The sequence below is a fragment of the Syngnathus acus genome, chromosome 16 (genome assembly GCF_901709675.1).
Source record: "Syngnathus acus chromosome 16, fSynAcu1.2, whole genome shotgun sequence".
Classification (NCBI taxonomy): domain Eukaryota; kingdom Metazoa; phylum Chordata; class Actinopteri; order Syngnathiformes; family Syngnathidae; genus Syngnathus; species Syngnathus acus.
In genome coordinates this window covers 10026886-10043070 of record NC_051101.1, presented here as the reverse complement: position 1 = coordinate 10043070, position 16185 = coordinate 10026886, and the positions used below count along the sequence as shown (strand labels likewise).

Genomic DNA, 16185 nt, shown 5'->3' with positions numbered 1-16185 from the left:
AAACAAAGGTAAATCGTTAACAACAGCACGTAAACCGACCTCAGATCAGTATAGCCTAGAGCCCGCCCCTTAGAATGGAATGCGGGCGGTAGGATGATTGACAGCACGAACGGACCAATCGCAAATCAGGTGAGCGCCTCGTGGCCAATAGTGAACACCCAGTACTTTCTACTCCAACTTTTCCTCAGTGGGGAGAGCAGAACACATTCAAGAGCCTTCAGGGGCTCGCACTTTATTTGCCTGCACGGAGGTGTGGAAATCATGAGAACAAAATGCGAAAAAATCCGAGATGCGCTGAAATCACTTTTAGTTGGATACTGCCTTGCATTTTGCGCTCTTTCCAAGCACGTCCACGGCCAAGAGGGTAAGTTAGGAATACTAGTTCATTACTGGTCTCGGGGCTTTTATTCTATACGTTTGCAAACTAGCAACTGCATAACATGTGAAAACATATTGGCAATGTGAATAAGATAATAATTGTTTCTGCTCAAACTCACAGCCAGACTGTGAAACTATTTTTGATACACATTGCATTTAGTCTTATCTTCTGTTCTCCAATCTCATCCCACTGTCACGTCGAAGATGGCTTTTTATCAGTTGGGTAGGTTGAGTTAACATTATTAGTGATTTATTACACTTTTACATGCTGTTCTCAGATTTTTGGGGGGTTGATCACGCGTGACACATTCTTTACATGCTCTTCCCTTCATGTTTACCTGCAGCTATGAGTTTACCTTTCCCACAGGTTCTCCCAACCGTCGCGACTCATAAGTGCAATCAATTTGTTATTTTTCTCTGTCTCCTTGTGGCTTTTGTTTCCTCGCAGCGGCTGATGATTAACTACATAGTCACTTTATAATTGTTGGGGAACATACAGAGAGCATTGAGGTGGAAAATAATATTTCCACTCTAGTGATTGTGACTATTTACACAAGTCGTTGATTTATGACAGAGATTAAATTTGTGCGTAAATCAGAATACACTGCAGTCTATGACAGCAGTCTGAAAAGTCATTGTCCCTACATCACATTATCTGACTGCGGAATGATATATTGCTGTCTGAAAACTCACACGGGTGGCCTCTCCTGTGTCTGTGTGAAATGTAATGGTGTTGGGTCAATATTTGCAGTATCTCTGTGTAAAAAAAGGCTTTTTTACTGCCAATGAAAGTTGACATGTTTCTTCCACTGTTCAATTTTTTTTGTTATTATAATACAATGACACATTATGTATCGTTCAGTATTCCGCAACGTAGGGATTGTTGAGGGATAAAACAAAGATGACTAAAACACTAGACAGGGTAAGGCAGTGCAAGTCCTACAGGTGAGCATCACTTCAACTTGTGCGGACCTGCCAGCAAAGCACTTGAGGAAAATATCCCCAAATTAATCTATTTCTTTGCAACCGTTCTTAACACATTCCCAAAAAAGGTCAAATGAGGATAAAATGAGCTCAGTTTTTGTTTTTATAGGGGCAAGGAGGGAAATTATTTAACCATAGGACTGCTCAGTAAAGTATAAGCCTTCCACCGGAAAGTGACACATTTGGGCTTGGTTGCCCACGGTTACTGTGTGTCGCTGCGGCATTTCCAGGAAATCCTTGGGGGGCTTGAAGAGCCAGAAAAACAGAGGAAGAGCTGTGTTGAAGTTGGGGGCTGGTGTGGTGAGCACACAAGGTTATCCTGCAGTTTGGACTCAACAAATCTTAAGCTCCCTTATAAGGAAGACCACGACGAAGGAAGAAGCTCAGACGGTGACCGGTTCATTTTTAATCTTTTGATCATTCCTGGACCATTTAACTTATTACGGGCGCCCCCACAAAACCCACCTCTGTGTGTTCACTACGGGAAATTGCTCACTTGTTTACTGTGGCCCACTGATGGGTTAGATAATCTAAATATTAGTGTTGCAGTCCGGTTCATGTCGCAGAAGCAGATGTTGGAAATTATGAATCAGCGTGGGGGAAATGGAATTAAAGTCGTTAAAAAAAAGGGGGCTGAACTTTTTTTTTTTTTTTTTTTTTAAAGATAAACTAATTTGTATATTGTTTTTTTCTCAGCATTAAGATTGCCATTTGATATGCGATTATTTTTTCAAGGTCCTATTTTTAACAAGCAAATAATTAATTAAAATTAATCTATATTACGCTCAATATGTTATGTAATGTTTTGGTCTAAAATAAAGGCTATCTGACAGACCCAAAAAAAATTGAAAATCTCTATCCTCTGCTCTCGTCATAAATCAACCACTTAAGATTTGACCACTAAAACCACTTTGAATGTTCAGAATGCAAGTAAAAAACTCACACACTACAATGGGTATAAAAAAAAATCAAATTGCTGGTTATGTGACATAAAAATTATACCAAGATAAACATCAAAAATACCCTTAAAAGTAAAAATAGGTCATAGGTAATCTGAATTGTGGGAATTCTTTTTTTAATAAATTAGTTTCATTTTTTTAATTTTACAAAAAGCTGTCATTTTGAAGAGGGGTGTGTAGACTTTGTATACACTATCTTCCACTAGTTTCCTGTGTGTGTTCTGAGGAGGCTTTTTTTAGTCTTCATACCAGACGGGAAGTGCTAGCAATGCAGAAGTGTGAAAATCTTCTGCTTCTCACAGCTGCTTTAGAATACTGACACTTACAAATGCACTTATTAAAAACAGCAGACTATTTCTTTCCTGTTTTTGACTTAATGAAAGATTTTTATTTGTATCGCCTCAGGTGATGGCTGCGGACATACACACCTGGGCACAGAATCCGGCACGTTGGCCTCACAGAACTACCCGGGTACATATCCCAGTCACACCTGGTGCAAGTGGAAGCTTCGTGTGCCGGAAGGGCGCACGCTGCGACTTCTTTTGGGGGATTTTGACATTGAAAGTAGTCCCAATTGCAGTAACGGCTCTCTTGTCATCACAGATAAAAACGGGCATCCAAGCCTTGGTAAGAAATTTCACTGGCCGCGTCATTCCCATTTTTCTCTTTCCTATACAATTGTAGACTTTCCCCGTGCCAATACACTCAGGGCATGTCAATTCAGTGACACATTGATTTAACACGCTAACTTAGAGAACACTTAGTTGTGCCTTGAAGGTATAGAAATTTGGCTCTGGACCAAAAGGACGATTGAGAAATTGATGCTAGGATTGCATTCCCGATTGTGTTGGTTACTGGATACCGGAGTACCTGAGTCATGATTGTAATGTTCTTTTTCTCTCTGCTGGGTTACTGTTCCTACAAGCAGTGACAGCTCTACAACTCTTTAATATTAATCTTACAAATGTTGTGCAACGAGTGAATTCGCTGACGCCTCATTGAGTTCTGTACTCGCACAAAAGGACCAGTGTAACAAAAAAAAAAAAAAAAAAAAAAAAAAAAAAAAAAAAAAAAGCGCTGATGTTATTATCATTGGAAAAAGCAATAGTGTGTATTGGCTTTTGATCATTAATACCCCAAATTATCCCAAAAGTTATGGAGATCAAGCAAAATTGGAACGTCAAGCCATTATCTTGCCAGAATTGCTAAGTTTGATTGTATTTTATTTTTTCTTTACCTTTGTCGGATTTTTACGATGACAATACAGAATGAGCCACCAATGGCAACGAAGAAAAAAAAAAACATACAATCAAAAATTGAATTAATTAAATAAATAGATAAAAATTTGCTTGTCACACTCGAGCAATACAATTAAATTAATATTAATCACACACGTCACAAGCATATGCTAACAACAACACCATGCATCGGGATGCATTTTGGCTTAAGACTAGCATGAAAAAATAATTATTGAAATTTTCCAACATTTTGATCCTTTCCGTTCTCTCTCTGCATGTTCTCAGGCCCTGTGTGTGGTAGACTTAATGCATCACAAAGGAATATAACACTTTCAAGCAATGAAGTAACGATAACCTTCAAGTCCAAGTCACATCTGTCTGGACGGGGCTTTTTGCTATCCTACGCCACGGACCTTTACCCAGGTATGTCCCGATTTCCCGTCGCCCGCCCACTAAGATGCTTCTTCTGCTATATGTGTGCAAAACCTTGGCTGGTATATTGTGTTCAAAAAAATATTTTGTGTGTGTGTGTGCAGTTGTGTGTGCATGTGTGTTGTCTCAACTGATTGGCCTTCAGCCTCAGTCGCCATCAGTGCTCGATGTGTTTGCTGGGAAAGCTTCTCAGGATGAATACCGGGAGGCCACTGGTGTTGTTCAATGACCTTTGATTCTTCTCCTCTTACAACACCAGGACCATCAACGGTCACGTGAAGTCATCTACATGACGTCTCGTTTATAAGGGGACATCTCGTGATGTTAGAAGAAGAAGAAAAAAAAGATAGAGACTTTGTTTTGTTTTTCCTGCATCATGTGACCGGTCTGAACAGGAGTCTATACTTAGTCTCCCCGGATGAGGTCATCGGGACCTCGCTGCGTGTATCGCAGTTTCCTGTCTTCCCGTAGCTTGTTTGTGAAATCTCGCCATGTCTGGATGCACAAACCGCCCGTCTGTTAGCTGAGATCACACGAGAGCCAGTCGCCGAGCTCGTCAGTCAGCGTAACAAAGGCTTTGCTCATCTCGGCACTGATGAGCGCTCATCCCCTAATATAGCAACACTTGCAACACACTGGGCTATCTCATGTTGTAAAAAGGGGGAGGGGGGTCTTATATAAGAGTTTTAATACATAGTCACGTCTTCCTCTAAATCCCACTATGCATTATTTTGTCTCCCTTGTTGCAGATATCATCTCTTGTTTACAACGGGGGTCTCATTTTAGCACGCCACATGTGAGGTTGGTGAATAATGCAAGCTTCTCATTTTCTTAAAAGAGTTCCAAGAGTTGTTTAAATTTCTTATGCTTTTCAGAGTTTACTGTCCTGCCGGCTGTAAAAATGTGACAGGAGACATTTGGGGAGGTCCCGAGCAAGGCTACCGAGATGTAAGTAAATAGCATTTACAAGTCAACTTGGTTAGCCATATTCGATACTATTTTTTTCCTAGACCAATACCAAGCACTGATACTATACAAACGAGAAACATCAGAGAAAATTAAAGACCTACATATCTCAATATAAATTTTATCCTTAAAATTACAAGACGTTAACGGCAATTTCCTATTCTTTTCATTTCTAATTTTTGATGATAAAACAGCCACAAGTTTGGAGTTTTTCTTCCCATTTAAATGATTCCGATTCAGTTGACCAATCAAAAAAGAGTCCATGTTTGTAATTTTCTGCGTAAAAGTGGTTCGTTATTCTCTTCTGCCACAGACGTCGGTGCTGTGTAAGTCTGCCGTGCACGCCGGAGCAACGTCTGACAGTCTCGGAGGTCGCGTGAGCGTCAGCCGTGGGAGGAGCCTCACACGCTACGAGTCTACCTTTTCGAATGGGATCTTTTCCAAAACGTCCGTGACATTGTTCATCACTGCCTTCGTCAAATTCTTTTTTTTTAATGTTGACTTTTATCTTTGGATAGGGGGTCGTTATCTGAAAAGAAGCTGGTGTTCGCTCAAGGTATAACCGGATGCCCTCAAGTCACATATTTTCATTCTGAAGTGTGCTACAGTTTGTAAATATTATTTCCTGGCTGTTTACAAAACATTTCAGTGCATCGTAATGAACGACTTCCATCCTTTCTCCTGATTTCTCAACAGAATGCAACAACATCCTGGCAGTGTACGGTTCAAACGCCTCATCTTTTGCGGACAAAGTGTCCTGGTCGAGCAGAAAGGTGCATTCTGGACACGAGGGGCTCGTCTGGACCGCAGATTGGAACGATCCGTCACCCTGGGTGGAGCTTGGACTCACTGATAAAAGCTCTATCACAGGTAGGTTTGAGTAAAATAAACCTTTAGCTAGTTAGTTAATATGAAAGCTAATCACCTTACATAACTAGATCTGTATATTTGGAACAATTCCACGACAGTACATTCGTGCAAAGTTATTCAAATAAACGAATAATAAAAATGGCCAAATTATGTATTCACACGCAAATAAGAAATAAGGATTAGCATGGTAATCAATTATTGGTTTTGTTTGGGTTTGAAATCAAAATGATCACTTAGTAACAGAACATTAATTTATCTCAGTATTTCCAACTTCTAAATAATCTTGAACACAGAATTTGATAATTAGTTAGTTAGTTAGTTGGTTAGTAGCAGACATACTAGTTAGTTAGTTAGTTAGTAGTCAAAAGACTAGTTAGTTAGTAGTGTAACTGACAATGCAAAGTGAAACAACATTGTTCCATTTCTCTTTTTTTTCAGGGGTAATCACAACGGCATCAGGCGAGAACCACATCAATGCTTACACGCTGCTTTTTAGCAGAGACAGAACCAACTGGAAGGTGTACAAAGACGCTGTCAGCAAAGAAGGAAAGGTTGGTTGGATTTGAGACAACATTTGATGATGTGGTTGTAGAGAAACTACCAGTTGTGGCATCTCTCCCTATCTGCGACGAGGTGTTTGAGGCTTTTGCCGACGGTCAAGCGAGAGTGCTCAACAGCCTGTATCCTCCCGCCGTGGCTCGCTTTATCCGTGTGCGACCTCAGCGCTACCATGGTCGACCTTCAGCTCGAGTCCAAATCCTGGGCTGCCCCGTCAAAGTCACGCCAAGGTCTCGCTCACCCGACGGTACGTAAAGTCTTTTTTGAGCTTCCCTTGTTATTCATCGACTGACTTTTTTTTTTTTTATCCAACAGAATCGACTTTCAGCAAAGCTAACGAAGCGACTCCAAACACATCTCCCACACCCACAGAAGGTCCCGTTTTAGTGGCTTCCAAGCAGAGTGAGTGCACATATATTTGGAATCTTTGTTACGTGCTTTATAGCATTAACTCAAATGACTTACTGTGCAGGGTCCGGTCAACCAGTCATCATCGCAGTGGGAGTGGTCTTGGGACTAATCACGTGCTTCGGGTGTTTGTTGGCTGGAGTCTGGTGGAAGAGAAGGTTGTTAAATTACATTTTCTTAGGCGATGGTTTTTAATTGATTCAAATGGGGAGAGTTCATCAGAAAGAAGTTTTCTTAATGGTATTAATCACTAAATACCAAACACACAAAAACAATTGGTCCATAAACAGTAATCATGGGAAAAAATGTTAATTGACTAATGCAAAATTGTTTGGGAGATTATTCGATTAAATCGATAGAATAATCAATTCTAAAAATATTCGATACTGACAGTCCTACGTTTCTGCTTTTCCCTGCAGGAAAAAGGCTTCCCAAATAAAATACTCGGTGCCAACAAGTAAGTTTGCTTCTTCTCTCAACTTGATGCCAATGTTGTTTATTTTGCTAACCGTGACTGTGTGTTCAGCAGGTTGCCAGAGTTTCCAAATCAAGACTCTCCCGTGCCCACCATCAGAGCTCATCTCGTACCCTCTTGAGCGAAATATCCACGACGCCCTACCGAGCCCCCCGCTCAATGGTCAGAATGATATCAGTGATACATTTGTCCATGCAGCTCATGTATATTCAGTCCTTTTCGGTCGTCCGTCTTTCTAGTGGTCTCCTTCATTTTTCCTGTCACGCGGGAGGGGGGTCTTCTCAGCTTTCTCCATGGGTTGTCCATTCTTTGCCCCATCACCCAGTCACTGTGTAAACATTCCGTTCTTTGGCCCGTGAAGCCTCTCTGAAAAGGGACCCTTTAATTGGCGCACGATAAAGGCCGCTTAGCCCAAGCTCTCCTGCCTCCCACCAGCCCCCCCCGCCCCCTTAGAGGGCCCCTTCTTTTGAGACTGATAAATAGGACGGAGGGGCGACACTAAGACAAAGCGGCGACCGGCACAGCCTGTCTAATTAAATCTGTGCGTTGGAGGAGACAGAAGACCAGGCTAAAACCGTATTTCCACTAATTGTAGCCGATGATTGACTAAACTGCTGGGGGAAAAAACAAACATGATCAATTATCACAAAACATTTTAAATTAGGTGAGAAAAGAAAAATAGCATTACATCTGCGTATGATTTTCTAGCAGAAGCAAGATGGAATACAAACAATCTGTTTTGACTATGTTAAATAAAGTTGTTGTTTTTTTAGACTATGCACAGCCTGCTACTGGACAGAAGGTGGGCTCTACATTCCGGCCCTCCTCAGACGAGGGCTACACCATCCCATTCACATTCAGCCACTACAACTCATCTGGCAACATGCCGGAGTATGCGGAGCCGCTTCCACCGGAACCCGAATACGCCACACCTTTCGGCGAGCAGGAGTGCGCACCCTCAGCAGGGGGCACTCACTGCAACACAGGCGGGCAACAGACGTCATCTATCGGGCCCCCGGGGAACTACGACTGCCCCTCACACAGGATGCTCGACAACGGCTACTGCACCCCCGCCCTCCACGCCAATGCACTCCGACCTTACAGCGTCGTTTACGCTGAACCAAAGTCATGTTACTCTTCATTGCAGCGGTACGAAGAACCTTTGTGAGGCCAACTCGCAAGAAGTGGGGATGGACTGTATTGCCTAAAAGTGAAATAAAGCTGACGCAGCAGAATCTCCAGTTACACAAGAATCTAAAGTTGATCACAGTGATGTGGGAGCCATTGCACACTACTGTGTGCCTGAAAAAAGAACTAAGTGTAAATACACAATGTTGCACAAAGAGAATATGACTCCTTCAGTATCACGTTTTTTATTATTGATAAAAAAAGCTGCACTTTCAGAAATTACATGGGAATAGTTTTGTATTTACAGTCACCTTTTCTTCCAACAGAGATGCACTGGGAATGGCGTGGTGGCCATTTACTGTATGGCACCACTAGGTGGCTCTAGTGAGCCATAAATATTAAAGAGATGTACTGGACGGTTGCCTAATAAATAGTGCTAAGTGCAACATGCTAAACATGCTTATAATAAAAGATTTTACGACGCAAGAGGCACAATGGACACGTTCAAACTCTACGTTGAAAATGCTTATGGAAAACAACAAATTGTGAAACAACTTTTTTTCAACGTTTTTAACAAGTGCACAAAACTCTCCCACCCAGGAACACTGGATTTTTTTATACAGTGTACTGAATCCCTTTTTGGGCGTGACAGTGGTATTAAGAGATTTATACTAACATTAAATTAGTAATACATTTTTTTATTACAGCCTGTTTTCCCTATTTTGTATTATATATAAGGGTTGAACAGAAAGTGCCATTACTGAAGGTCATTGTAGTGTCGTTTGCAGACTAACATTTTATTTGTAAGGCACAATTCTAAACAAATAAATGAATTAAAAAGCACTTTAGGATAAACTGATGTAAAAATATTCCACATAAATTAAAAACGATTTGACCAATATACGCCAATAAAGACAAAACATTTAAAAATGAATAAATGCAAATCGTTATATTGAAAGGTTGTATACGACTTCAAAAGCATTTAATAAATTCACTGAACTGGATTTTGCAATGTTGAAGCCACCGCAACATTATGCAGTTTGAAAAATTAATTCAATGACTTTTGAGGACCACTAGAGGGAGCCCGAGTACTACTACCACACTTTATAGTAGAATTTCCTTTCCATTAATTTCACTGGCATTTGAGTTCAAATTCTAATTGTTGTTACAACATATAATGATGTATTCTACTGTGGAAGGTCAAGCAATAATACGGTAATTTGTGTTTTGTAACAAATATATTTTGGCAGCCATTTAGTGTGTCATACCTCAAAAGCAAAACCTATTCCCCACTGTCATGGGTGACACGTTCATTTGTGCTTCCATCTTTGAGAGCCTCCTCCTCCTCCACAGAATAGTGCGCCAGAGTTTGGTGTGTGTTCCGTGAAGGCGCATCTTTGAAACGCAGGCCGCAGTCCTCACACTCGTAACTGAGCCGTGCGCTTTCTCCCTCTGTCGGACACTTGCCGCTCTCTCCCTCTGTCGGACACTTGCCGGCGTTCCCACCGGGCACCGTCAATCCAGGCTGACTCGGGGTCTGCGATGAAGTGTTGCCGTCAGGGCTTTGAGGCGTGTTCAGATTAGCAGGCGGATAAGCACGAGGACGCCCGAGCGCCACCCTGGTGGGCCCCGCCAGTTCCGGGTCTAGACCGTGGACCGTTTGATTGTGGAAGCGGATGCCGGAGCGGTTGGAGAAGGCCTTTCCGCAGATGTTACAGACGAACGGCCGCTCGCCGGTGTGAATGCGGATGTGAATCTTGAGGGCTCCGGATTGGGTGAAGCACTTGCCGCACTGGCTGCAGCGATAAGGTTTTTCCCCGGTGTGGATCCTCTGATGGGCTCGGACCCCCGCCAGATGGGGGAAGCCCCTCCCACAGAAGTCGCAAGAGTACGGTCTTTCGCCTGTGTGGATCCGCCTGTGGATCTTGAGCGCGCCCGACTGACTGAATGCCTTGCCGCATTCAGAGCAGGCGTACGGCCGGGCGCCGGTATGCACATGGAGGTGTATGCGCAGGTTGCTGTGCGAATTAAAGGTCCGACCGCACTGTGTGCACAGGAAGCCGGAGGCCTTTTGGGCGTGCTCGGCCCGCTGATGCTGCAGCAGCTGCGAGGGTCTGGAGAAGGACGCCGAGCAGTGCATGCAGGGGTGCGACAATGGAGCCGTCGACGGGCGGCCGCGCTCCTCGGGCCTGCGTTGATGCAGGCAGGACTGCAAAGACGCCAGGCAGGAAAAGGAAGGTTGCGGGTACGGCAGGCACGTGCTGATAGGGCAGTGGTGGTGGTGGAAGTGGTGGTGCGTGTGACAGAAGGGAGAGCAAGGGAACATGGACGAGAACTGGTTCAAAGAAGACTGTTCGGAGGGAAGAGTTTCAGGGTTGGGCCTGCTCTCAGATGGACCCCCAGGTCCAGGGCAACTGTCAGGTGGGAGAGGATCACTGGTGCTGGTGGAGGATGCATTTGGCTCTTTTGGAGCCTCCAAAGAATGTGGAAGCGAGGACGAGGCTTGTCTGGGAGAGGAGTACGGGCAGCCGGGGCAGGTACAGACATGGCGCGTGTCTAGCACACATGACAGGCAAAGGGTTATATTTGTTGTTTTTTTTATTATTATATGTGATGGATGATGATGATAGGGTGGGTCAGTACATGGCCCATTGACTAGATGGCCCATTGACTAGACAACATGGTGACTAGAAAATAATTAGTGACAGGCGGATCCCATGTTCTGTCTCATAAGTAGTCTTTATACCTCAATTTCAAGGTATGGACAAAATAAATATATTCATGAAATGTACAATTTTAGTCGATCTTCCTGACGCAATTATTCACTTGTATTTTTCAGTCAACTCGCTTCCTGATTGGCTACGAGTGCCACGTGACAATTGTTTTAATAATCAAGATGTAATATTGTAAGGTTTACATCTTGATTATTAAAACAATTAGGAGCTTATCAAGGGATGCAAATCACTCTTATGATTTAACTAAAAACACCTACGGTCTTTTGTTGTGTTTTTCCTCAGCGCCGCCTCGGTCTTGTCGTGCATCGATCGGGCTTGTTTGAGCGTGTCTCCTCCTAACATGCTCCACACGTTCATGATGTCGGGCTGCTCCTTCGCGGAGCTCCCAGATGACATCAGGAGGTCCCCAATGAACTGGTGCATCTCCATCCAATTGCTATGGTCAAGCTGGATGGTGCAGCACGGAATAAAATGAGTGACACTAACTAGCTTCTTGCTATGGTGAGGAGAAAAGTACTTACATTGTCGCCACGCTTGTCTTTGTCCATCATTTCACACAAACACGACTGAATTCAAATCGTCTGCTATAAGATGTACAAGAAATGCGATGAATGAATGACACCGAATATCATTTTATGGTATTATATTTGTATGATCAATAATGGCTGGTTAGCATGTCACGTTTCAGGCGTTTTGGACATGTGACCGGAAGTTAAATACAATTTGGTGACACGAAAGCCATGCACGTTATAAATAAACACTTTCATAATCTATTTTTAATAATACATTCGTATTGTGTAATGCTAATAAAATAGTATTTAAACGTAGCATATTTTATATTTTAAGATCTGACGTCACCAAAATATTGACAGGCGCAAAGCGCAGGTCACGTGATGACGCAGCGCTATAAAACACAATAAAAATACGTAAAATAATTCAATATCGTTCTGAGAATTATTATCTTAGTATAATGTGACTAGTCACCATCGCTATATATTTTTATCAACTTTTGTCAGCATTTTAGGCATGAATTAACCCTGTAATAGATTTAAAAAAACAATAGAACACATTGCGTAAATTTATATCACAGCACACATACAGAGTATTTGTTATGGTTGACTTGTTTCAATTCTTTGCAGATACACAGATGGTCAAATGTCATTTTCAAAAGGAAAAGCTATTTGGGTATTGGTTGAATGGAACTTTCCCACAAGTCTTTATTGAGCTACGTTGTGAAATAAGTATGCGTTGAACCTTCACCCACACCACCAAATGTTTGCTTAAAGAAGACCACATGCAACAAAATAAAAGTCCTGAGCACTATTCCTGAGCAGAGACTACATAATAGGAATCTTATTAGCGATCGTCAGTAATTTATGTCTGTGCTTTACTCTTCCTCTCTCGGAATATTCTGTGGTTATTCATGTTCATCTAACATACAGCATTCCCGTTGTTCAATTAAATCTAATATATATGAAATGAACAAGAATTTAACATTCACCACTTCACTAGATTAATCTGACCTGCAATTTGTACTTGTAGCTTGTGAATTTACTACTGAAAAGGAGAAGCTCATTTGCTATCTAATTGCAGACACCTCCGTAACAACTTTTTCATCATTCTCACAGAGCAGGTATTTAAATTTTGCATGAACTGCCGTCATAATACCTCACTGCAGACCATTGCAACCTCAATAAAACATGACTGTATCCATGCATTTTTTTTCACATTCAGTAACATAAAAGCAATTATATGATCATCGACTTGCAAAACCTTTAGTTGATGTTGCTGCACAAACAATATTTCAAGTATTGAAGAATAATAAAACCCAGTGTTTACCTCCCACATAAAAAAGGTAAAAATTACACAAAAATAAGAATAATCCTTGTACAAATTGAGCAAGAACTGCAAAGGTACCAATGAACACTTTAAATTAAAAAATCCTAATGTGCCAAAGATAGGAATGTTTTTTATATCAAGAACTATACATATATTAACCTAAAAGATGCGAGTATTGCCGAAGACACAAAATATCATCTAGAAGTCTGTTGAATGTAGGCATTATATTGTATTACTGTCTCTTTTGGAGTGTTAAAAAGTCAACCTCCACTTTAATTTCCTGCTACGGCCTCTACATTGAGTCAGAAGATTGAGGCTCAGTTTTGATTACGGGGGACGTTGTTGAGAGATCCATAACACAGTTATTCAATTCTTGTCCCGCCACCTCGTACGCCAGCGGCTCACTTTTAATCACAGCAGGAGGTGTTGGAGTGGAATCTTTGTTGGATAAATCCATTGGTTCACACTCTGCATCTTGGATCGTAGGCCAGATGCCGGGGTGTTGATCAGCAGGAATCCCTGCTTGATTTTGGACTTCTGGTACTACCTGCGCGATCCCGGGTGGAAGTGTCAGGTTGTCGCCGTTTGTGGGAACTAACAGGACGAGATTAGTACCAGGCGGTGGTATTTTATCAAGGGTGAGCTTCCAACAGCCATCTGGGGTGGAATCGTCCCCTCTCGTGAGCTGGAGAAGAGCAGAGTTGGTGGCGGGTACGGCCAAGCGGTTTAGCACATGGGTTGGATCGGGGGGTGTATCATTTGTGGTTGAAAAGGTCTCGAGATCGCCCTTCTTCTTTGAGACAGTCTAAAGCGGGGTGGGAAAAAAAAATATTGAAAAATGACGCATTTCAAATGAGCACATGTCAAAGCAAGCTGTTTCGATTTATTTGCTGATTGATAGAAACTAAAGTGGTAACAAACAAATCATTGATGATAACAAAAAATCTTATCAAGGTTGATTCCCAGTCTACACTTACCGCAGGTTTAGCAGGCTGGGGTGTTTGGCCACATGTCTTCAGGTGGCTGTTGTAGTTCTGCTGATGGGGAAAGCCCAGTCCACAGCTCTGACAGAGGCAAGGAGAGTTGCCGGCATGGCCGCCCATGTGGGACATCAGCAACAAGGCCGAGCGGAATCCCTTCCCACACTCGGCACATTTGAGGACCCTCTGGTGAGCTCCAGCGTGGTTCTTTAGCTCGTCGGGGGTGTGAAAGCTGAGGCCGCACTCCAGACATCGGATCTCGTCCCCTTTGACCTCACTGCTGCCCCAGCAGCCGGTGTCCTTCTTGTGTCGCAGGAAGTCCCCCTGACTTGAAAACTCTCTGAGACAAGCCACGCAGTGGATGCGCCAGGGTTCGCACTTGTGCTGGCGGTAGAGGTTGGCTAGGCGAAAGTGACAGCGGCACCTTACGCACGTGTAAGGCAACAGGCCAAGGTGGGTGAAGCTGTGTTTGAGGAGCGCGTCCTTGTTGCTGAACGTCTCGGAGCAGTCGGTGCATTTGTAGATGCGGTAGCACGCCTTCTTCTGGTGGCGCTTGAGTGATTTGGCCTGGGTAAAATGGCGGCCGCATTTTTCGCAGACAACCTTAGGCATGGATTTGTGCAGTTCCACGTGATGCTCGCAGGCCTTCAGGTTGGTGAACACGCGCTTGCACAGGTCGCATTCGTAGAACTGACTCTCAAAGTGAGTATTGGACAGGTGGTGCTCCAGAGATTTATCCGAGGCAAACGACATGAGGCAGATGCGGCAGTGCGGCCGGTCCACCTTGTTGGCGGCGTGCGTGCGGAGGTGCACACGGTAGTTGTGGATCTGCGAGAAGCGCTTGCCGCATTCGGCGCAGCTGTACGGGCGCGCTCCCGTGTGCAAGTTCATGTGGTCCTGCAGCTTGAAGTCGGAGGGCAGTCGCAGCCCGCATACACTGCAGACGTAGTCGACGGAATTTGCCGACTCTGCAAAGACAAGGATGGGTGAGGTGTTGTTGCAATCTCGTCTTTTTGTTCACAATAATAACAATTATTTTGCTGTTACATGTAAAAAGTGCAGTTAATCTTATTTTGCATCATCATACTCGTCGAAAGCATGCCATACCATTGTCGAGACTTTCTTCATTCTCATCCTCATCTTCTTCCTCTTCCTGGCAGACCACCGACACATCGCTATCATCAGACTCGCTCTCCACCGGTTGCTGTTTGGGCACCGGCGTTTTTTTGCCACCACCTTCCACGGGGGTCTCCACACCACCAGCCTTCTGTCCACTCTGTGATAATTGTAGCTGTTGACCTGGTGATGCCTGGAGACCAGTACTTGCCTGGAGCCCAGGTGAAGTACGGGCCTGCTTGGATGGCTGCCCTTTTACCAGTGGGCTTCCTCTCGGCGGGTCAGGGGTCGTCAAAGCTGGAGAGGGGCATGGTGACTGCGAGTCGTCACATGACGTAGAGAGGCTTTCCTGACGCTGGAGGATGTCGGGGAAGCCTAGTTCTGTTAGTTGGATATCAATTGTGTACTGTACAGACATTGTGGCAGCCGGGGTTTAATTTGGTGGAAAATAACTGGCCTCGCGTGTGTGCTCACTTCAGGTACTGCTATCGGCTACAACGCCCGGGCACTCCCAACAAAAGACTCCTTGACTTGAGGCAACTTCAAGCTAGTCTCTTCTTGAAATGTTTCTTTATAAAAGACTTGAGGCAACTTCAAGCTTGTCGCTTGTTCTTTAAATGTCTCTTTCATCTGAAATGTTCAACATTGTCCGATTTAATGTTTAATGCGACCAATCGCCAGGCCTCTCAGTCAGGGCCAGCGCTATTCCAGCAGGCTCGTTGTACATACTTGTTGTGAGAAAGTCTTGAACCGCATCTGTCAAACAGTTAGACGGGTCTTCAATCCTTCAAACATGCCTTTCTCTCCACATTTACTTAGTTGAAAACATCCTTGGAATTGCTTCGGGAATCCACCTTGAATGAGGCACGCCGCTCATCTGGCAGATGGACTCGCCTTTCTTGACTGCACTCGGTCCACGAACGAGGTCAACATAGTCAGTTTTTCAGTATAAATAGCGGAATAAAATAGAATTAAGTCCCCCGGTGCTATGACGAAAAGAGTGTGTTTTAATTACAGTGAACGCTACACTCTCTTTGCCGATTTGGGCAGCGATAAAAACAAGTAAGGCACCACAAAGGCAGGAAGTCGCCATGAATAAGACAGCGCACCTATCGTTCC

At 43.5% G+C, this 16185-nt stretch overlaps 3 protein-coding genes across 4 annotated transcripts; 1 reads left to right on the top strand and 2 right to left on the bottom strand.

The window, feature by feature from the left end:
* The first annotated feature begins 24 nt into the window (after positions 1-24).
* Positions 25-8895, top strand: si:dkey-34d22.1 (discoidin, CUB and LCCL domain-containing protein 1). Of its 2 annotated transcripts, none has more exons than XM_037274318.1 (15): positions 25-364; positions 2727-2948; positions 3845-3982; positions 4741-4792; positions 4867-4939; positions 5271-5404; positions 5476-5513; positions 5654-5827; positions 6266-6378; positions 6461-6632; positions 6701-6787; positions 6858-6951; positions 7213-7250; positions 7320-7430; positions 8042-8895. In XM_037274318.1, exons 1-15 carry the CDS (start codon positions 94-96, stop codon positions 8434-8436), a joined length of 2112 nt encoding a protein of 703 aa, XP_037130213.1. In that variant the 5' UTR covers positions 25-93; the 3' UTR covers positions 8437-8895. The 2 variants fall into 2 exon arrangements, with proteins under 2 accessions (XP_037130213.1, XP_037130214.1); XM_037274319.1 differs by having other exon boundaries at positions 27-364; positions 7323-7430.
* Positions 8622-12109, bottom strand: si:ch211-79k12.2 (uncharacterized protein LOC568844 homolog). Its single transcript, XM_037274690.1, has 3 exons — positions 11653-12109; positions 11389-11578; positions 8622-10952 (listed from the first exon to the last, which is right to left on the bottom strand). The coding sequence occupies exons 1-3, from the start codon at positions 11677-11679 to the stop codon at positions 9679-9681; spliced, it is 1491 nt and encodes a 496-aa protein (XP_037130585.1). The 5' UTR covers positions 11680-12109; the 3' UTR covers positions 8622-9678.
* A 210-nt stretch (positions 12110-12319) lies between these two features.
* On the bottom strand, positions 12320-16149 carry wu:fe05a04 (zinc finger protein 79). Its single transcript, XM_037274348.1, has 3 exons — positions 15058-16149; positions 13948-14918; positions 12320-13775 (listed from the first exon to the last, which is right to left on the bottom strand). Exons 1-3 carry the CDS (start codon positions 15482-15484, stop codon positions 13263-13265), a joined length of 1911 nt encoding a protein of 636 aa, XP_037130243.1. The 5' UTR covers positions 15485-16149; the 3' UTR covers positions 12320-13262.
* Positions 16150-16185: the final 36 nt, after the last annotated feature.